Raw genomic sequence first — 23406 nt, forward strand, 5'->3', positions numbered from 1 at the left:
TTGAAATAAAATTGTGAAATATTTAAAAATATATAATTTTTATATAATTACACAAGGAACTTCAATTAAGCGTATTCATTTTAGAATGTAAACGTCATGTCCCATTTTGAGGAAAAAATATTCACTACACTGGCAACATTTATAACAAATGGCGGCTGACGAAACATTGGATTTTTGTAGTTACGATTACGTAAAAATATCACTTTAAACTCTATACTTACGCGTGAAATGTACTTAATGTAAGTCGGTTTGTTTTTATGATATGATGCGTTGTGACACCCATTCAATGCACAAACAACCATTTTTCCTGTGTTTTTGATTTTTAAACGGGAGGTGTACACAAACCGACGTGACCTAGTACTGCCAGGGCCGATCGAATACGGTGACACGAGTGCGACGTGACGTCGCACTTGAAATGGCTTCACTAGGGATGTACGAACACTCGATCTATGCCTTATAAATCTATGGGTTATACTACCTATTTAACTAAAGGCAATTTAGTCTAGCTTGTATACAATTTTGTAATCAAACATTATATGATACAATTTGATCGCTATCGCTTCTGGATGTATGACTAGGTATGGACAAGTGTGTTGTACAGTAAGTATATGAATAACCACGGTTTTTGTTTCCAATAGCTACCTATCCTATTTGGAAAGTATTTTTTATAAACTTCTAAACCTTTAAATTAGCTTTAAAAAGTCCACAATAAAGTCAATAAAGTAATGCGTGCCCTATCACTTGCCATGCCTAATAGGCGTAATTTCGGCCACCTCTTTAACTCTAAACGGCGATAACTAACAGTTTAGCTCTTCTTTATTAAATTGAACGGGTTTTCAAGTTGGCATAAAGTGGAGCAAGAGTTACTAGGCGCATAATAGAACAAATCCTAGGCGGGCCAGGCCGGGTCACACGGGCAACGCCGCGCCGTGCCCATCGTTAATTATTACTATTACTGGCGATAATTGACGCACGTCGACGAGGGTTTTACTCATATTGATCTATATTAAAACTGCGACCGTCGCCCTTTTATTTCCTTAAAAAAAGAAACTCTGAAGAGATGCTATAGTTTAATAAAACATTGCTTATGCCTGATTACATGTCAAAAATTACAAAAACCATGCTTTCTAATATTTTTATGGCATCTACTAAAAATACTACAAATTTTAATGATATGCATTCTGTATTAAGATTTTACCTACTTGTTTTGTTCATATTTATTTTTCTCTCTTCAGAAAATGATTTCATTAATAGAACGTAGTTCATACGCGGAATTCGTATATTTAATATAGGTACGTAAGGCTCAACATAACAACGATCTTTAGTTTAGACCACTAACATTTCAACTAATGTACTTATACCTAACGTCGCTGTCAAACTTGTAAATTAAATAAGCACCACTTGAGAGCAACAAGTTTTCACTGTTTGCTGAATTCATATTTCAGAAACTCTTTCCGTGCCTAACCGGAGCGCGACATTTCAAACCAGTCAGTCGGTTCCCGAACTTACTTCCGAACACATCCTGGGTAAAAAAAAGTAAAAGTTAGTAAAGTACACGACATAAAACCTAATCGGTGTTCTAATTTATATTTGTATTTTGTAATTTCTTAAGAGTTTCAAGTAGTGAATATAAAGAAAATGGTGCGTAAAGCGTTGATTGTACCGAGTATAATCATGTGGGCGGCAGCGGCGCTGGCGCTTTGGGCGGCCGGCGTGGGCGCCGCGCGCTATGACAGCGCTACGCCACACACCCCGCCCTACACGAAATACAAATACATACCTTTGCGGTGAGTACAATGTTGTTATTGTTCGAAATTAAACATAAAAAAGTTGTTATGGTTCATCATCATCATCATCATCATCTCAGCCATAAGACGTCCATTGCTGAACATAGGCCTCCCCCTTGGACCTCCATACGTGCCGGTTGGAAGCGACCCGCATCCAGCGTCTTCCGGCGACCTTAACAAGATCGTCTGTCCATCTTGGGGGTGGACGTCCTACGCTGCGCTTGCTAGTCCGTGGTCTCCACTCGAGCACTTTTCGACCCCATCGGCCATCTTATCTGCGTGCAATGTGGCCTGCCCATTGCCACTTCAGCTTGCTAATCCGGTGGGCTATGTTGTTATGGTTATTTATAAGAAATATAGAAATGTGAAATCTTAAATAAAAATATTTTAATTTTTTGCAAAATGTCTTATAGAATGATTGATGGGAAATGTTATTTCGATATGTTGGCAATTGTGGAAACAAAGTGTGATGTTAGTCAATAGGTACTATGTGTGACTCTCACAGTAAAATAGTTAGATTTTAGATACATTCACACGCATTAAATAATCTGACCTGAAAGAATCTTCTGGACTAATCGTGTGAAAAGTGATAACTTGATATTTTTCGCTGTTGGCAATGAATCACAAATAATTTTCCTCAATAATATAAATATGTAAATTTCCAGATCTTCATACGACCGCTACGACCCCGACGACTTGACTTCATCCCCACCCGCGGACCCCCCGGGCGGCACCGTGGTCAGCTCGGGCGGCATGGCGCCCTCAGAGTTCATATTGACGGCACTACGCACTGCCTTGGATGTTGTGCGCAATATCAACAAGCAGCGCTCGCTTGCCAAGCCCAAAAACAATACGGCTCTAATGGTAAGTTTTATTAACCTTCTGACTTCGTCCCCTGCGAGCCTAATAACAAGTGGGCGGGGAGAGTTAATCTTGATAGCATTGCACATGTACTGCCCCGGATGGTATGCGCAAAAAAAGTACAATTCTGATAACCTGACTAAGTCTCTGATTCCACCACAAAGTTCTTGAGAGCATTACGCACTCGATGTTGTGCGTAACATTATTAAGCGGTGGACGCGCGCCTTCTGGGAACAATACTACGGCCACACACAGCCCACATTTTTAATTATGATGAAAGTTCAAAAATAACATTACTAACATTAATAACATTTTTTATTGAAATTTTTATTAAACAATTTTTTTTTACAATTATAGGTACCTAGTTATATTGGAATTTATAATTTCTGATCCGCGCATTTATAAAATGCTAGGAACTGCAAATGCCAAAACATAATTAATAAAATTATATATACAAAATAAAACAGTCGTGGCACGAGCTTACCAGTGTTTTCTGACTTTAAAAGACAATATCATTGAACTGGTTCATTTAATTTAAAGGGCAAAAATAGAGGAATGAGCCAATCAGGGACAAATGGGAGGAAGATGATGACATTCCGAGGGAAAAGGTTTTGGCCAGCAAGTAGAAATAAATTTCATTATATTAAATATGTTACTTAAAAAATGTTCCACATGTTCATTCTTTATATTTCTTCATTGTTAAAACAAACGCAAATATTAAATCATGTCCAATGTATGCTATTTGTGAATGTAAAACAGTACTAACTACAAAATACAAATTCTCAATAGTATTTAAAAGCCCCTCTGTATCTACTCCTAAAGTGAGTGTAGTTCCAGTATTTACATGTCACAACGTATTTCAGCCACATGGTCCTCAAACTGGGTCACTAACGGTGTCGCTGAACTGGGTGACCGGGCACCGGCGCCGACGCTAAATGCTTCAGCCCCTGTTTGTGGAATCCATCGCGAAAGCCTATCGTTGACACACCACTGTTAACTAGTTAACTACGTGTGCACCGAAATGGTCAACGGGATTTTTGAAACTGATTCGTGACAGAAAGTAGCTCGCAATAGTTATCGGCTGGGTTTACATGACCTACGCGCACATGATAATATTTTCTTCCTTCAACATACTTCAAATTGAAGACTTCGCACATATTATAACGTTTGTAAAGTTAAAATCCAAAATGGTCAAGAAAAATAATCTTCTTCTTCTTCTTGTTAGGGGCTATGCTATATAAGGCTCCATAGCCTATGTATCACTGCGACCATCCCTGATCTATTGTGATCGCCACCTAACTACCTATAACTCTCGATCGAAGAAAAATCATACATTAACATTATATTGGCGTGATTTGTTAACCAACGATTTTTTTATCGGGAGGTATCAGGGCATCAACAGGGGTATTATTCTCGCAGGTGTCTACGAAAACAAATATCCGATGTAGCCTGTGTTTGTGTTCCATTTTCACACAAAGAACAAACGCCTACACTGAATAAACGAGCAAAGTTTGATGAAGAAACTTGTCTAACTAAAGTTAAGATACGTTACGGAGGCGAAATTTTGAAACAATAGGATTGTGTGCTCGCATTAGACATAAACATTAGCATGACTTTTAGTACTAAAAATTTCTTAAGATCGTATTTGCGAAAGCCAAATAGTAATTCTCTGTCAACTTACCATAAACATCCTTAACATTGCCTTTTATGCTAACTCGGAAAAACAGTTGTTATAGTATATTTCACAAAGCTTAGGTTCGGTGACAGCATGTTCATACAATTTTGCGTTTTAAGATGGTTTTAGGGTTATGAATATCAATTGTACGGAGATGACAGCTTTCAACATATCAACATATCCAAGCTATGTGAACAATATTATAGCCATTTAATAAAAACGACTTTTTTTGGATAATTAATAGTTAGCCTATCGTATTAAACTCTAAAGTGTAAATAAACACGCAATAAATATAGTAGCGTTAATTTAACAACTTGTTCAAATGAAACTTAACAACATTTCCAGCAACGGCGGAGAAGAGTAAATGTGACATCGAGTGAGAGCGGGCGCGGCTTTGAAGACTACTACGACGAGCATCACTACGAGACGACCACGACCACCACCCCCAAACCCATGAAGCAGGGCCGGTACACCGACCCCTGGGCCGGCTACTACGACTGGATCATCAACGAGGGCTCCTTCAAGTTCTGGAGTGTCTTCCAGGTAAGACAATACATTAGTACATTACGACGAACATCACTACGAGACAACCACAACCACCACCCCCAAACCCATGAAGCAGGGCCGGTACACCGACCCCTGGGCGGGCTACTACGACTGGATCATCAACGAGGGCTCCTTCAAGTTCTGGAGTGTCTTCCAGGTAAGACAATACATTAGTACATTACGACGAACATCACTACGAGACAACCACAACCACCACCCCCAAACCCATGAAGCAGGGCCGGTACACCGACCCCTGGGCGGGGTACTACGACTGGATCATCACCGAGGGCTCCTTCAAGTTCTGGAGTGTCTTCCAGGTAAGACAATACATTAGTACATTACGACGAACATCACTACGAGACAACCACAACCACCACCCCCAAACCCATGAAGCAGGGCCGGTACACCGACCCCTGGGCGGGGTACTACGACTGGATCATCACCGAGGGCTCCTTCAAGTTCTGGAGTGTCTTCCAGGTAAGACAATACATTAGTACATTACGACGAACATCAGTACGAGACAACCACAACCACCACCCCCAAACCCCTGAAGCAGGGCCGGTACACCGACCCCTGGGCGGGCTACTACGACTGGATCATCAACGAGGGCTCCTTCAAGTTCTGGAGTGTCTTCCAGGTAAGACAATACATTAGTACATTACGACGAACATCACTACGAGACAACCACAACCACCACCCCCAAACCCATGAAGCAGGGCCGGTACACCGACCCCTGGGCGGGGTACTACGACTGGATCATCACCGAGGGCTCCTTCAAGTTCTGGAGTGTCTTCCAGGTAAGACAATACATTAGTACATTACGACAAACATCACTACGAGACAACCACAACCACCACCCCCAAACCCATGAAGCAGGGCCGGTACACCGACCCCTGGGCGGGGTACTACGACTGGATCATCACCGAGGGCTCCTTCAAGTTCTGGAGTGTCTTCCAGGTAAGACAATACATTAGTACATTACGACGAACATCACTACGAGACAACCACAACCACCACCCCCAAACCCATGAAGCAGGGCCGGTACACCGACCCCTGGGCGGGGTACTACGACTGGATCATCAACGAGGGTTCCTTCAAGTTCTGGAGTGTCTTCCAGGTGAGACAATACATTATTACCTTAAGTTTACATTACTGGGCTTTACGAAACAGTCTGCCGATTTTTGCGGGGAGGGGCCGTCAAATGTATTGCTATTTCTACATGATTTGTACGTAACGTACAAATAGCCATGTCAGTCCATAAAAAAATTTGCACACTTGGCAGGTTTTTCGGCAGAGGGGTAAGCTCTTAATGGCCTCTCCAGTTATTAAATGCTCTAAGGGCCGGTCATATCTGCCGCATGCACCCACAGAGGTGGGCCAAAATAGCCACGGTGTGGGTGCCGCAAGATGGGCGATAAGCTAGCAGGCCCAGGCGAAAATGGTGGGATGACCTGGCGGCTTAGCACGGTCGCGTTTTTATCCCTTGTCACCATGCCTGTCACGTTCTAACAAGTATGTAAGTGCGAAAGGGACGCGCATAGTGATAGTCGATAAAAATGGAACCGTGCTGAGCCCGCTGGACGCATATCTAAACGACTGGCCGGAGATTGTTCAAAACCGAGACGGATGGAGATCGAGGGGGGAGGCTTTTGCCCAGCAGTGGGACACCATATAGGCTATTATTAGTAAAATAATAATAGCTTATATGGTGTCAAAGTTTATAACCTAATATGTTATTGTATAACCTAACCCAAGATGTTAAATGAATAAAGGACATAAAAGTTGATATTACCTACGCATAGGAATCCAATAGGAATGGAAAACAGTAATTTACGATACAAGTGCGGAAAAGAGGAAATTCGAAACGAGTGGCGATAAATCGACACGAGTTGCGGATTACCTACATATTCGCACGTGTATCGTACAACGTTTTACAGTACATATGGTCCTTTAAACATTAGACATACGCACGAAAAGTGCTATTTTACGCACTAGTGCGGGAAAATAGGACCATTACATATGTACTGTAAAATATATATTAGGTACCAGATTATTTTTTTTAATATGATAATACGAACCTATATTTTTAAAATTATCTTGGCCGCCCATTCGTGTAATAAAAGAGTTAGACAATACAGATGAAATCTTACATATATTATTAAGATTTTAAATTTGAATGAACTAGCTTATATTTAGTCATCGTTTCGACCTCAAGATCACCGTAGCGCAACGTAGCGAGAAAATATTATTGTTAATTACTTTGAGTGAAAAAATGACGATTACCTACGTAGTTACGTGCCAGGCAAAAAGGTAACGAGGAACGGCGTGTAGTCATAACATTGACATAGTTTTGATGTTTGACCGGCATGGGACGGCCGTCACTCGTCAAGCATCGGTGCGGCGCTGGCCGCCAAGGATTCTGCGGCGGAAACCTTGCCTATGCTATGTTTAACATAGACCATCTTACCTACTAATTTTGTTTAAGTCGTAGCAATGTTTGCACTGAGTTTTCCGTAGAATTTTAAGTAGGGAACTGACGGCATTGCAACATTTTTGTAATATACATAAGGTACTGAAAATGTCGCAACACGAGTACCTACCTATACTATAAGAATATGTATACCTCTTTTTCTTCGTGTGATTATTCATATCCATAGTCTGAAATGCTTCGGCTTTAAAAACAATCTACGTATATTATTCGTAAGGTCACTGCAAGCCGTCCTAATAGACTCGAGCAATTTGTCATCTGTTTGATTGTTCTGTGACATTGTTTTTGCTTCGTGATAGGAGGTCACATTTATCGTAGTACTCGGACACGGCAGTAAACTACTGCATCCTCGAAGGCTTTTGTTATTTTTTATGTAAAGTCTTGTATAGAAGAAAATATTAAGAGTCGCATTTTTTGTTTTCAGCTTTTCACGGCTGCTCTTCTATTGTACGCGTGCTTCTCCGCCATTTACTATGCGAAATTCAACCCTATTATTCCGGATTACGACCGGGAATACGATGATTATTTCCTGGAGCGGACAGTGGGAAGACAAGCCAGAAGTTTGGATTCCATAGAGTCTTGGGAGCTACCCTCTGGTCTAAGTTGGATAAATCCAAGGACCTTCCAGTTCATTTTAGATGCTATTTCAACACATTATGAGCAAGAATAACAATATTCGTATTCTAATAGTCCTGGTCAGTAAGTAGTTAAAAGCAACTGGAGGAAGTAAGGTGGTTGCTGTAATCATTGTAAATAATATTCTTAGCTTTATATAGCCGATGCGAGTTCATTGAAGTAACTACAAGATGAACTGTGCAACTAAAAGCTTAATCAAGTTGATTTGAAACTCTGCAACAACGGCTTTGAAGTTACAGGTTTTATGTAAGTAATTATTCTCTAGTGACAAGTTAAAAACGATACGTATATGTACTTACATAGGCGTGATTTGACAGAACTTACAATAGGCTTTATATGACAGGGATGTAAGAATGTAGTTTTAGGTACGTCGATACATGCATCTACTAATTGTACTCGTAAGTTCTTATTGAATCGGGCCTAAAATATTTTATTTAGTGGGAGAATACCCAGGATTTTTTATTCATAGTAAACTTTTCCCCATTTGAATTTTAGTTGCTAGGTTTATATATAGATAGGTAAGTATATAGTTTATACCGTTGATGCCGTTGGTGATAACGACGAGTTAAATGAGATATAGTACATATACGTATACGTAGGCGTGATTTGACAGAACTTAATATATAGTTAAATAGTCTTTATATAATAAGTTAATAAGAATATATCAATTACATTTACATATAGATTACATATATATTTATATGTACATTTGTTTTAAATGATGTAGTAAAACCTACCTTACTGAGAGGTAATATATCTCTTCAAGTTCTTTTTGAATCGGGCCTAAAGGTTGATCAATATAAAATAAAATAAGTAGGAAAATTTTACTTATAAAATTACTAAGTATTTACAATTTGCTCAATTTTAGTTCCTAAATTTTTCCCATGTAAGCACCTATATCGTGCTCTTTATGCCGTATGGCGAGTGAATAACTATAGATGATATACTTAAGTACATAGGGACATTTCTACGTTCAATAAAGTTATTTTCTCAACTTTCTCCTATGTGCAATTATTTTACCTCGAAATGTATGAAAAAACATTTAAAATATGATTTTTAACGGTGAATGTAGACCTTAAAATAATCATGGAAATAGATAAGAGGTAACGGGTCTCAAATGTTTTAATACTTAGGGGTCATCCATTAATTACGTCACACGAATTTCTAGGTTTTTTGACCCCTCCCCCCCCCCTTGTCACATTTGGTCACATTTGGCAAACCCCTCCCCCCTAGTGTGACGTCACATTTTTTCTACGAAATCGCCAAATCGAATTAAGTAAGTACCTAAGTATTATTAATATTTTATCAAAATATTTTTGACGATATAAATATTAGTAATTTTATAACCCAAAACTGCTTAGGAAAGAAAATTAAAAGAATAAAAACGATTATCGTTTTAAAAACTTGTTATTTAAATGTACAGCGAATAAAATAATTAAAAAAAAATCGGTTACTGATGAAGTTAAAGTGACGTCACAAAGTTTGTGTCTCCCCCCTCCCCCATGTCACAATATGTCACATTTTCTTGATCCCCTCCCTCCCCCTAAACGTGTGACGTAATTAATGGATGACCCCTTACCTACTTTACAGAGTACCTAACTATGTCCCTTATTATTAGTAGATCACACTAAACATATTTTGCTATGAGATAAACCCAAAAATCGTGTAATAATCTGCTGTTCCATAGGAAACATGAAAAACATCGCCTAATAATTCAACGAAATGTATGAAATACCAACTCGTAGCTAAATATGAAAAATCAACCTGTATATCTGAGGTTTAGGTACTGTAATATAATCATATAGACAGTTTGCCACTTGTTTTCTCATCTAGCCTCAAGATCGCTGCGCTAGAGGCCCCACTCTGGTGGGCTCAGCACAGCCCAGCTCGCACTGTTGAAAATCAGAAGCCGATGAGATGAGGTTTGCAGTAATAAATACCTACATACATGTAAGTTTAATATTATATGTAAGTAATTTATAACAATAAGGTGTTCAATGCGGTTAATTTTTTTATAGATTATGGTTTTTTTTATTACACATATTTTGAATTTTGTACTTTTGGCGATACGAAAGATATTAATACTTAGGGTGGTATTCCACCTGTCCAATTTCTTTGTCCAATCTCAGTGTGTCTCACCTCACTTTCTCATTAAAGCAAAATGTGAGACGCAATACACATTGGACAAAAAAATTTGATAGGTGGAATACCACTACTCTTACCCAAAAACTACCTAAGAAAATTATACTACCTCCTCGTATTAGAAATATGCTTACTTTTATTTCCCGTGTAACTTTGATAAAATGTTCTTGTCAGATTTAAAACATAACTTATTAGAAAAAGAAACCTGCGGTGAGTTTGTTCCTTCGGAGTAAAATATGGGTTTCCTGTAGCCGTGACTTTTATGTGATGTAACGCCCGCATTGCCTTTTGCTATAGGAAATAAAGGTTTAGCCATGGTTTAACGGCTAAACCTTACTTGTAAAGTGCATTTCACACTGCTGCATTATAATATTTATAATTATTAGTGATATATGTTATAAGTTCCTAAAGTCGTTTCAGTAAAATGTACCTACATAAATATGGACGCTAAATTTATTATGGAGTGTTTTAAGTGTGAATAATTTTAGGGTACTTACATATAGAGATGGGTAGGGGTGAGTAAATACTGAGTATTTACTCAAAGCACCCGATAAATACCCGTATTTACTCATTTAGGTGGATAAAAACGATTGCTTATAAAATATTCAAAAAGTGAGATTTAAGAACAAAATTGTCTTTTATTGAAGGCTGCTAACGTGTATTAACAATATCTATAAAATAAAAAGCATATAGGACGCTTAATTTAGGAAAAAAGGTAATAATTAGTGCGAGGCAAATTGTTATAATGCATATTCAACAATTTTGTTTTAAATAAGAAGGTTTAAAAATATGGTAATACTTAAATTCTATCAATGTTCTAGATAACTGCATGTCGCGCAAAAGTGCGTGTTTACGCGGCACTTACGACCTTTTATTAAGGGTTTTTTTAAGAAAACTCAAAAATGGGTCAGCCGATGATGTTCAAAATATTATTTTTTGTACTCTTAATACGGCTAATCTCCCGATATGTTTTCATATTTTTTCTGAACTTTGGTTCTAAAGTTATAGAGAGATAAACATTATTTTGCCCTTTCGAAACGGTTTTTTTACAAAAATATTCAATTTATCCAAAAATGTTCATAGAAACATTCCAGTTATTTTTAAAGACCCATTTAATGATGTGCAACACGTTGGTGGTTTCTGATTTTTTTTTTGTGACAATTAGTTAAGTACATGTATGGAGTGCCCCTCTTAAAAATACATTTCTTACAATTTTGAGTACTTAATCCAGTAGCGGCTTACAAAATACACCTATATTTCAAATTTATATGCCCCTTTCAGCACTCTAAATAGTTTATACCCACCAATTTGGGTATAAACGAGTAAATAAGGGTATATTGAGTAAATACTGAGTATTTACTCGGTATTTACCCGTGAGTATTTACTCACTACCCATCTCTAGGTACATATCAAAAGTGATACGAATGTGATAGTGCATTTCTTTATAAAGTAGGCGTAAAATACTACATGTTTACAAAGTTCGAAGAAGAGATATACCATTTTCAGGGACCTATATTATTTTCAAGGTTCAAAATAATCACCTCCACTTTACACGTATAGTGCAATTCAACTTTCTTTCATGATTTTATTACTTTGAAACAGGCAGTAGGTAATTCCCACTGTGCAGGTTTAGAAAAACTTTCAACATGTTAGAAAAGTTCACGGAAATTTTCACAATAAATAAAATAAAGGATATTTTTCGTTGTAAGTAAGTACTTACATATTATATTTAATCGATACAAAATATGGCAAGTTACATTATTCATGACAAAACTATAGAGATTTGTAAGTTAACTGTGAATCTCTATAAATGTTGTAATAATATATACTTAACTGACCAAATCCCGGAATTACGTGACAGAATTAAGTGATGAATTAGCTTTTGTAATCGAGATGTGTCGGTATGCGCGCAGCCTAGCGGCCGCGGGGTCCCGGGTTCGACGCCCGGCGGTGGCGGCTGCGCGGGCGCAGGCTCTAGGATATGCACAGGACGTCGCCATTACGAGTACGCTCCCTCCTGCATCGACACCAAGCCATAATTCTATACCCGCACAATCATAATTATTACCTATACCTAGCTACATATAAGTGGACTTAGTGTTATTTTTTTTTTTTTATTACTTTTGTGTTCGCGTCAAGGGTTATAGTAATTTTATGGACCCAAAGACCTACGCTCAAGAGCAATAAAAACGGGTCACTCTATGTATGGAAATTTCAACATAATGCGAACAGGTTTCAGTTATTATATGTATATCTTGCAGTTACATGTACTTAGGTACTTCATTTGTATAATATATAGGTATTTACCTACCTTTTTGCACCTATTGTAAAATTTATGTTGTTCGAAGACATCAAATAACCCGATTCCAGAAAAAAAAAATACTTTATTAGTCTATATATGAAGATAATAAAACTAAATTAATTAAATTACTAGTAATTGATTAATCTAAACTAAATGCGTAGTGTTTTTTGTTTAAAACATTTAGTAAAATGTTTAAATAATTTTTATTTATCCAATGATAAACGGAATAGGTCATGTTACATGTTACTCGTGTTGTTTTATCAGGAAAATTCAGTTGTTGCGATTTTGGAAAATTCCGGATGTGTTAGCGACCCTTTATTTAGTTATATTTTTGTTTTTCGTCGTCGATAATAGATATTTTAGACTAAAGGTATTTTAGGCTAATTCGCAATTGATCAGATGGGGCAAACATTTTAAGGTCTTGGATCTTCCTTGAAATAAATAAATTAGGTATTTAATGGTACGCAGAAATTATCTATGAATAGTACCTACTATAGTTCGTTTTTTTTAGCATTAGAAAGAACTTGAAAGAAGGCAAGCGATCTTGACATGTCTTTTAATTGAAAACCGCTTTTTAAAAATCAGTAACTATTACTTATGAAAGCAGAAGAATATAAATAAATGATCGTATTAGATTCATAATTGTTACATATTTGCCGTAACTTATTTATAAAATGTGTTTTTCAATTAAAAGACACATCAAGATTGTTTACCTTATTTCTAATGCTAAAAAAACGAACTATACTCAATTTACTGCATATTAAGTAAATTTTGCTCTCTTGAAAAATAAATGGGGGTCAAATCGATCCTGTACTCCAAAGATATTTGGAGATGAGATTTATTTAACCTACAAAAGGCGGACTTAATGCCAAAAGCATTCTCTACCAGTCAACCTTAAGGCAAAGCAGAGAGAGTGTGCAGCATCACTCTATCAATAATAATCTATTGACATAGTCATCAAGTCATCACCTCATCATCATCATCATCATCAGTAGTCATCTCTTAGGTAAGCATGTTCCATCCTAGACTGCATCGGCACTTACCATCAGGTGAGATTGTGGTCAAATGTTTACCTTTTACAAAAAAAAAAAAGTATCATAATGGAGAGTGTGCTATCAATGTGCGATTGTGCGTGGTTGGGATTATGGGAACTAAAAGCGATGGATGACAACCACTGTCATACACAATATAAATAACAAGGCAAGGTCTTCGGTTACGAGTAGAAGCAGCACGGTAACCGTATGTTTAGAAGATAGCGATCATCGAACGATCAATTAAGCTATCTCGCGCCGCCGGCGACCACAGCACAGTTTCCGAACTGCTTGCGGTTTGCTGTCCATTGCCCGCATTCATCTATTGCGCTACAATTACTTTACTTCTATATAGGTGTATCGGATAAACCGACGTAATTTGAAGACAACGAGTTTACGTAACACTTTTGCGAGCGGAAAGCCTTCTTGCTTGGGCAGGGTTGTCACGCCAGTTCAACGCTCAAGTGCAACTCGGGCGCACATCGAACGAGTCCGTAGTGGTGCGCGGCTGCGCGGTTTCATGCGCAGATGTCCCAGATTCGATTTCGGAACAGGACTATTATTTCTGACTGAAAACGATTTAACTAGATCACGATTGTTTTACGAGTCAGTAACGGAACTGTCAGAGTGAAGTGATTGGTTGAGACGTTACGTTTGAATGAAATTGCGGTAAACGTGGGGTGCTGTGCTTTTACGTGAATACAAAGGTAAACATTTTTAATTGTGCTTTATATTATGACATTTATAACCATAAATTAAACACTTTATATACTTATTTTTAGACCATAAATATAATTCAATCGTTGAAAGTCAAATACAGAAACACAAGTTTCATTTCGCATGCAAAAGACATCAACGAGCATTACCCAAATGAACTGGGCGCTGAAATTGAAGTAAATCTGAAATACCAAACATCTAAATACACGTATGATTGTGTTATTAATAAATAATAACTTAACACATTTTAGCAAGATAACGGTTTTGTAAAGTGGATAGTGTTGAGTACTGAGTCACGAGACGGTGTCTTTATGTAGGTAGGTATTCCAAAATTATACAAGTCCGTTATTATGTAACTGCAAAATGCAGCAGCATATTTACTCGTATCAGTGTTTTCCATGTTTGAAAATTATGAACGTTTGTGTTATCTGTGCCAAAATATTTATATCAATACTTATTTATCACCGTTACGCGGTTTCACGTTGTGTAATCACTGTATGTTATAATAATACACAATGTATGGTACAATAACACCTTAATGACATATTGCCTATTACTATTAAAATTCTGCAACGAATTGTCAACGTTTATTTTTAACTCCAAAATACATAAATAAACATAATAAAGTTGTGTAACTTGTGTCTTAAAATTATTTAATACTGAAACTTGGTTATTTATTATGTAGGTATGGTAGGTAATGCACGGTGGAGAGAAGCCACATACATACATAATACATAACAACAATCATGAACATTTTCCTAATATGGCTTTTCATTGGTAATAACCAAACTATCACTAATAATGTCATTATGTATTATAATACTGATAGTGTCTGGACCGTTTTAAGGCTTCGAAAACATGAGCCATGTCAAAATGTCGAAGTTTAAAAATTCGTTTAAGTATCTGCATATAAGAGTAACAGCTGTCACATGCGTTTTATGAAAGTTTGAGTACCAAGAACATCCCGTTAGGTTTTAATGAACAGGTTGATTAAGCACCGACGGCGATGCGTGGAACTACGTATTCAAATGTAGCTGTAAACCTTCCAATGTTAAATTGACATAGCGTAGTAGACACGTCATAGTGGTGCGAATGTGAACAACATAACAGCATCACGGTCTCACTTACGAATAGAATACCAATAAGAGTTGATGATGATGATTGTGTAATTGGAATCCAAATACCTCAAACTATACTTACACTCGGATACTTACTCATTTTTGGTAATTAAACAGTTTGGAAACATAATGTAAAATACCTCCTTACGCTCAGCAATAACAGTGACAACAGGCCACTTTGTGTAAGTATAGTTTCCATGCTGAGTAGGGAATGCAAATCGGTTATAACCGTAACCGAAATATTCGGTTATAACCGAATATTTTGACAAAATTTCATAACCGAATATTGGAAACTCGAATAACCGGTTACGGTTATTTTCTGTTATTTATTTATGACTTAAATTGTATATATGTTTTTTATCATCTAATGACTACAAAATCCTGCCTTTTTTGGCTGTGACGCCTGTGACTATATTTTTTGTCATTCGTGGACTTTAATAACAAAAATATACCAAATTTACTTCCCTTATTTATGAAATATTTTTATTGAATATTGTATCACGTCCAAGGTCATAAAAGACTTTTACTGTATTTGGTGTTTTATTAAAAAACGAAGACTTATACTCACATTCCCTAATACTGTAGGTACTAAAATAAAGATTTCGGTATTTTTTTAATTACTTCATTGTAAATTTATAATTTTTCGTCGAAAATAACCGTAACCGATTATAACCAATATTCGATTATTTTTCGGGCATAACCGTAACCGAAACCGGTTATGAAGTTTGGTCGGTTATTGCATTCCCTTGCTGAGTCATTACCTTTTCAGTAATAACTGTAACAAGCTTTTGCCGTAAAACATAATATGTTTGAAATTTCAAAGTTTAACTCAACAAAATTGTAAATTGGAATTTTATTGACGATATTAATATATCTAGATAATATTTCGTACTTATTAGGAAACAAGTTGATTATTTAAATTTTTGCAAATATTTCGCATTTTATTTCGATAAATCATTACTTACATTACGCAAAATCACACACTTTCAAGTTGGTAATTACAGGTCCAACACAACAAGATAGGTACATAAATAAATAAATAAATAAAAGTTTACACGATTAAATCCCGTTTCATTAAAACAATTGGACAGATGTCAAATCAATATGCGTAAATTGCAAGTGTAGTCAGATAATAACACACATGTTCATATCCACTGAACACCCATAACAGTGTACCCGGCAAGTCGACAATAATGTGGACTCGAGGCAGTGCGTGCACCTAGCGGGACCCCGGTGACACACTTACCCAGGCGCGGGTAATGCATGCGGTGCGGGGTAATAAGCATTATCTCACCGCTCCCATGTTAGCATTCGCGCATACTAGCATTAAACCGTGATGTTATGTCATATTTTGTAATCAATGATGAGTTATGACCTTAAGTTACGCAGTATCAATTTAGATTAAAGGCAGTTTTTACAAAATAAAAACTATTTTTTCACAAGCTTGGAACAGTAAAAGCGGTCATAATATGGATTATTATGTCGATATTAAATAAACTCTTTAGGAGACTACGACATTAACCCTTTAACGGGCCAGTCTGAAAACAATCGTCAATTCAAACCTTATCGCCATTCTAATATAGTCCGAAAAATTCTGCACTAGAAAAAATAAGTAAAAAATTATGGTGTTACAGGTGGTCTTTTTTGAAACCGTTGCCCTAAAAGGGTCATAGTAAAATGCAATCATGTTTACGTGGAACTTAAAGGGTTGACAGCGTAAGTGGCATAAATGTGAACATTAGTATGCCCAATTTTATTATTATTTGTTGTAACTCAACTGTTAAATGACTATATAATGTGGTCTATATACCTAGTTATGCCATCGCAAACTGCATATTGAAACTAATATGCATATTAGCGCGTGTCTATTATCCTAATAATTCACATACGTATATACGTATAGAATGCTTTTAGGAATTGAAAGTGTATTCGGGTAATTTCAGAAATGGGTAATCCCGGAAATCATTTAAAAATCACTCATATTCCGTTGTAATAAGAGTCCCTTTTCGGAATTATCTGCCAATTTTATAGTGTTTTTCCTTTCGAAATTACCCGAATATGCCTTATATAATTGTGAAGTAACTTTTATACAGAGGTTACTCCACCGTCAGGATAAAAAATAGAAGTCGTGATCCGCAATAGCGTATCTAACAATGCCAATTTAGTGTTGAACATGAAATTTGACGCGCACAGGTTACTCGGATGCTTGTAAGATAACAGTAAATGCGTTTACTGAGATTCATCTCATCCCGCTTTAGATGTGTTATCTTCAAATTAAGTGTTCCGCATCCCAGAAATGACGTCATTATTTTTTGAAAATGGTCCATAGAGCGCTTAGGTTACTTACAGGTACTTACTTAGGTACTCATGTGACCACAAAAATGATTTTGTAAAACATATCTCCATAAAAAAGTAGATGTGCCACAAGCAAAATCACATATTTACGGCGAGGGCGTACATTGAATCCTGAAGTGATCCTGAACGAAGCGAAGGATTCTATAATTGAAGGTGGAAATAATTTTGCTCATAATTTTCATCATTACTTTAAGGCCCTAATTCAGGCTAACTAATGGCTTTGACCATAATTATTATATGAACATAGGTACAGTCACCTGCATAATATATGTTACTCTTTCAAGCCCGAAAAAATATGTGACACGCTCTTACGGCTCTATAAATAAGATCGTGTCAGATATTTTTGCGGCCTTCGTTGTGTAACTGTAACATATTGAATGAAATGAAATGAAATATTATTGAAGTGACTCTACTTATCACTAATACAAATGAGAGACAATACTGATATCAGTAAGTTCTATCGCAAAGTTAAATTTGCTGCAATTTAGCTTGAATCGTTTAAAGAACAATATGGTGTTTAAATATAATCTTTTATCTATGAAATTGTTCTTCCTATTGATAACAAAGGCAAGTAAACGAATAATTGGTGGTATGACGTCACCCCGAGGCCAGTGCACCTCACGGATCCACCCTGGCTCTTCACCGGAGGACGCGCGTGACACGAACCTCGCAATCATCGTCTCGGCAGCAGGAAACGCATGCAAACACACGAACAACGGCTACTTCACGGTATTATGACCTAAGATGAGTTTTAAGTATTAAAATTATGTAATTTATTTATTTTTTATACGACGCTTAATTGAGATAATCGTTGGATCTTTCGAGGAAGCGTAATAGTTAGCAACTGGCGGCTAATTCTATATATTAGTTATGTTGTTTAAATTATTTAATACCTATCAATTGGGTTATTGATATGTTATTTAATGTTTAATCATGATTATGTCAGACACTACACGCTTTGTAGATAAGGTATCTACTCTAAGCATTGGTCTCTTGGTAGTAAAGTTGTAGACCTTGTAGTTGTGTTACTAATGCGTAATTAATTTTGCATAAATAGATCAATGAAACAAACCTATAAATATGACGAGATGATGATTGAACACAAGACGCAGAGCTCCCACGCGGCATACCTACTACATATGTTCTGTTGTCGAACAGTAATTAAAATCTGTAATGACTCACAATGAATGCGTATTCACAATCAAAATGTTTTTTGTCATTAGCCCGTGTACTTACTTAAGCAGTGATTGTCTAAGACGCCCCTATAGTACAATATTAAAGCAATTAGCTCTATTGTTATCTTCGCTGTCTGTACGCGTTAGTTTTGCGTTGCGCGTCGCACGAGCTGGTACCGTACTCGGCCGAATTCCGACTTTAACGTTATCTCACCCAGATTTACTAACACGCCTATTAGGGATTTAGGACATTTTAGGACTAAACAACCTGCTTGTTGACAGACTGCCAAACAGATTTTGTAGGTATTGAGGGAAGTAGTCCATCACAACAGTAGTACATTATACAACAGTGTCGTTCGAATCCAGTAAGAATCCACCTATAACAAAGCGAGGCTTCCTAAATTGGACATAGCAAACAGTACAACTATTTTATACGCATTTATAAACAGATATCGCTTAAAGGACCTGCACCAAACACAATAAGGTCGTTGTCATAAAAACTATAAAAAGGTCATTATGTCACTATGCACCTAAAGCTTTGCGAAATATCCAAATTGTAGATACTTACATATAGGTACGTGTACGTACACAAATACCAGATATCAAATATAAATGAAAAATGTATAGAGAGCTAAAAAAATTGCAAATTTATATAAAAAAATATGTGCCTTGATGATTGATATCGGTGCACTATTTGCCTATCAAATAGGTACAATAGGTAGGTACAGTCATGATCAATAGTAGTGTATGTAACAACGCTCGCGCCAAAAGTATTTCGGCCATCCTCGATTACTACTTTTTCAAATAGAGTTAGCCTACCTGGACAGTTCTAAAGTAGCTGCGGTAGTTTAATTGTTCTATATTTATACTACTTATAGATAGGTACATATGTATCTCTTTTTATATTAAACTAACAGAGAATGCATTACTTTTGATGGTGACTGTACATTAGTTCAAAATCACCTCATGTTACTAATACCTCAAGCACGACTTGTAGTATTATTATTAAACATTTTATTTTAATTATATACCTATGTAAATTATTATGTAAATGCTAAATGATGACGTTTCAACCTTATTCATCATTGAGGAAGCTGGAACATAAATCATAAAACGTAAAACCGACGCAAACTTGACCGATACTTTGTCAATTTGCTCAAATTGGCTGCGGTGTGAATCTACATGGATCCTTGAACTGTGACTGCAAGTGGCGCTCGAGCCGCGCGGGCGGGCGCAGCGGCCACGTGCGCCGGAGTGGAAAGGTGACATTGACATTGGGCAGTCTGCCTGCAGCGAACCGCAGTGCAACTCGGAAACGTTGAACTTTGCGGGTTTGTTTACCAATAGGTACCGATTACCGACGCAATTCTCACATGCTTTTGATGGCGGTATGAGACAATCCGGAACAACGCAAATATTTATCCACCTACAATGTTAGGTATGGAGCACGGACAATGTCACTAAGGACGAAACATTCAATGAATGAATTTTAAATAGGTAAACAGATTTTTTGCCGTTCTACGGTGAGTATTTTGGTGTTATGGGTGAAACATTATTTACAGTACATATGGTCCTATTTTCCCGCACTAGTGCGTAAAAATCGTAAAATAGCACTTTTCGTGCGTATGTCACAAGTTTAAAGGGCCATATATACTGTAAAACGTTGTACTATACACGTGCGAATAGGTAATTCCCAACTCGTGTCGATTTAAAACACTCCCTTCGGTCGAATTTCCTCTTTTCCGCACTTGTATCGTAAATAACTATTTCCGTTTCGCGGTAGTTACATGATAACTGTTTTTAGTAATTACTCGAGCTTCTTGGGTTTACTTGTTATTTTTGATACGCTCTGCAGGGTTCTTTAAAAGCAATTGGTTAAGAGCAAGCGAATCACGAAGATTTGCTCACAAACCTGGAAAGATTTAACGGTAAAATAATTGCTGGCTATATGGCCCGTGGCGAGCCATGACTATAATTTATATTATTTTATAAGTAGATAAGGAATCGATTTTTCTGAGAGAAGCTAGTTTCGTATAAAAGCTTGTAAAATAAGAAAGCCATTAGGTAGGTACACCTAAGGAGGCTTCACATATACCACTCAGATCAATGCACTCAGAGCAATGATAGTTATTTCTGTGTCCTAAGTAACTGAAAGAAATAGCTCGTCGTGCGTTGATGTTGCTTATCTTATGCTAGTTTATCTTAGCTACAGGAATTAAATGCTATATAGATAATTAAATAACCGGCGAAGTTGGAAAATCAACGTCTTCCCTTTCGTGGCCTGCTACTTTGATTTGTTATGGATAACAATAACAACGCCATATGTCTCGGTATCTCTTGACTTTTACGAATCTCGACATCTTTATAACTCTGTCTCACAACCAATAGCAACATGAACATGACAATAAAGCTCAAAACATGTAAACGCAGAACCTTACTGATAAGCAGCAATTATTTCCCACGGTGCTCATGGTCTGTGAGTCAACTGTAACAGGTAACTGCGATGCACCGGCAAGGCCTCCAGGTGAGGCAACGTGCTCTACGTGTTAACGACGCGTAACTCGTGTGACGGCCTCTGGAAACTGTTTACGTTAGATACCTATTGTAAACTGGAACATAACTTTGCAAAAGTATTCCTGCCATTATATTGTAACTTTCCCAAAGATAATTCTGCTTAAAGTTGGACCAGTAATAGGGTAGAGTCGTAAGCTCTGATACATTACAAGGGCCGCAGTTAACCGAATATAATTCTTTCAAATTGGTTTCTTTATCGAAGCGGTTTTTCTCTAACAGTAAGTACTACTATTTTAATTTCAACTTGAGTAAAGCCTAGTTTTGTCTAATGATAATAGCGAAAATTGTAGTTTAGAGAGCCATTAATTAAAGGAGGCCTAGAAGAAAAAGTAACCTAAGTAAGGCCCGATTTACATACCTATAGATTAGTGTTAAACTCAAAACTACTTAAATTGGTTTGTTTCGGAATTTAGACGGAAGGGGACGAAGTCACGTGTCCGCTTCTCAAACAAACGTAGTCCCCAATTGAAAAATGAGGAATTGACTGAGGAAATGAGGTCTACGTTTGTATGGACAAGCGGTCGTCCACTCTATCATCTTAATCAAAAAGGAGACCGCTGATTGGAATATGATGACTAAAACATCCACTTCCCGATATAAATCATCAATTAAGTTTTACACGCCAAATGTTTTTGCGGTTGAGAAAAAATAAGAACACGAAAATTGTATCATAAGTATCATAACATGGGATGGTAAAAAACCTATTCATCGCTCGGTCTCTAGGCGTTTGCAACGGCTGGCCCTGAGCTGAGGTCAGGCTTCGTATTGTCAATGAGTATTCAATATCTGCTCATGCCTCATCAGGCAAAAACAAAACACGGTAGATAATATATGACAATATCACGGCTAATAGACAAAAAGTGTGTGAACTGTCAGGACTTTAGACAAGTGGCATAACTAGTTCATGATGTCACTGAGTAATTAACAGGAGGAGATGATATATGGAAATCATGTTTTCAATGCACTGTTAGTGATTATGCCAATGGACGTGGGAGGAAAGGTCGATATGCATGATATTAGAAACTAAAATATTTGCGCGACCAAGAAAGCGATTGACATGAAATCTAATTTCTTCGATAAGTGAATTTAACCAAAATCGATAAGATAAGATAAGATAAAAGATAAAAAATAGTTTATTCAAGTAGGCATATTACAATGCGCTTGTGAACGTCAAATAAAGTTATACCGGCTCCAACCGTACGCCTCTGCCTCGAGAAGATTTAAAGCCATTTTAGGGAACCAATTCAAAAATATTGTTTATATATTTTGTAAAGTAAACGATCCATATAACAGTAAAAATTGGATAAGCGAAAATTCAAAACATATCACGAGTACCTTATACAACATGCACCTTATAATTTCAAAAGAAATATAACACAAAGCTGGTGCAATCTTGAATATTAAACATGGCCTCTTTTTCCGAGCAAGTAATACCTATTAACGTGCTTTTTGCGATGTAGGTACAGTCGACGAGATATGTTTACATTTTTCGCCTTATTACAAGGGAGTAAGATACAAAAGTGTAAACATATCTTTGACGTCGACTGTACCTTAATGTAGGACGGATACTTTAGACGTTAAATAGGTAGGTATTCTTACTTTAAATTACACAGAGTTTTGCGTAATATTCCCTACACTTATTTAGTTTAAAGGGGATACATTAGTGGTCATTTTTCCATACAAACTTTCTCGACATTTTCCTCTCTGGATCTTGGCCCTAGATGAGTAATTTTATATAGGTACCTACCCCAATAACCTATAATTATTAAGAACTAGAATTATTAACAACTTAGTAACAAACATTGGTGGCATTCCCTTAAGTATGTAGGTACATATATATGTATATATTTATAATAACCGTACCGAGATTTGATCCCAGGACTAGCTTCTCAGGTAGGGCTGGCTAGGCTAGGATAGGCTTCAATCAAAGTGCTCCATACTTCGGCTATTTTATATCAAATATCTCCTTGTTCTGATTGTTAAACAACACATACCTCAT

General features: G+C 36.9%; 2 protein-coding genes across 2 annotated transcripts in view; both read left to right on the forward strand.

Moving 5' to 3' along the window:
- The first annotated feature begins 1638 nt into the window (after positions 1–1638).
- On the forward strand, positions 1639–8129 carry LOC134789497 (uncharacterized). The gene is made up of 4 exons (XM_063760077.1): positions 1639–1787; positions 2453–2651; positions 4669–4866; positions 7782–8129. Exons 1-4 carry the CDS (start codon positions 1639–1641, stop codon positions 8025–8027), a joined length of 792 nt encoding a protein of 263 aa, XP_063616147.1. The 3' UTR covers positions 8028–8129.
- A 5793-nt stretch (positions 8130–13922) lies between these two features.
- LOC134789814 (mucin-2-like) overlaps positions 13923–23406 on the forward strand; it is a 74029-nt gene continuing 64545 nt past the window's right edge. The window contains exon 1 of the mRNA XM_063760465.1: positions 13923–14175. The gene's annotated coding sequence lies outside the window, so the exon portion shown is untranslated. The remainder of the gene's footprint in view (positions 14176–23406) is intronic.

Source organism: Cydia splendana, chromosome 4 (genome assembly GCF_910591565.1).
Source record: "Cydia splendana chromosome 4, ilCydSple1.2, whole genome shotgun sequence".
NCBI lineage: Eukaryota > Metazoa > Arthropoda > Insecta > Lepidoptera > Tortricidae > Cydia > Cydia splendana.

Excerpts from the sequence above, each read along its gene's own strand:
- LOC134789497 (XM_063760077.1), top strand. The coding sequence starts at position 1,639 with ATGGTGCGTAAAGCGTTGATTGTACCGAGTATAATCATGTGGGCGGCA. Across the intron at positions 1,788-2,452 it reads TACAAATACATACCTTTGCG|ATCTTCATACGACCGCTACG; the intron begins GTGAGTACAATG and ends GTAAATTTCCAG. Across the intron at positions 2,652-4,668 it reads AAAACAATACGGCTCTAATG|CAACGGCGGAGAAGAGTAAA; the intron begins GTAAGTTTTATT and ends CAACATTTCCAG.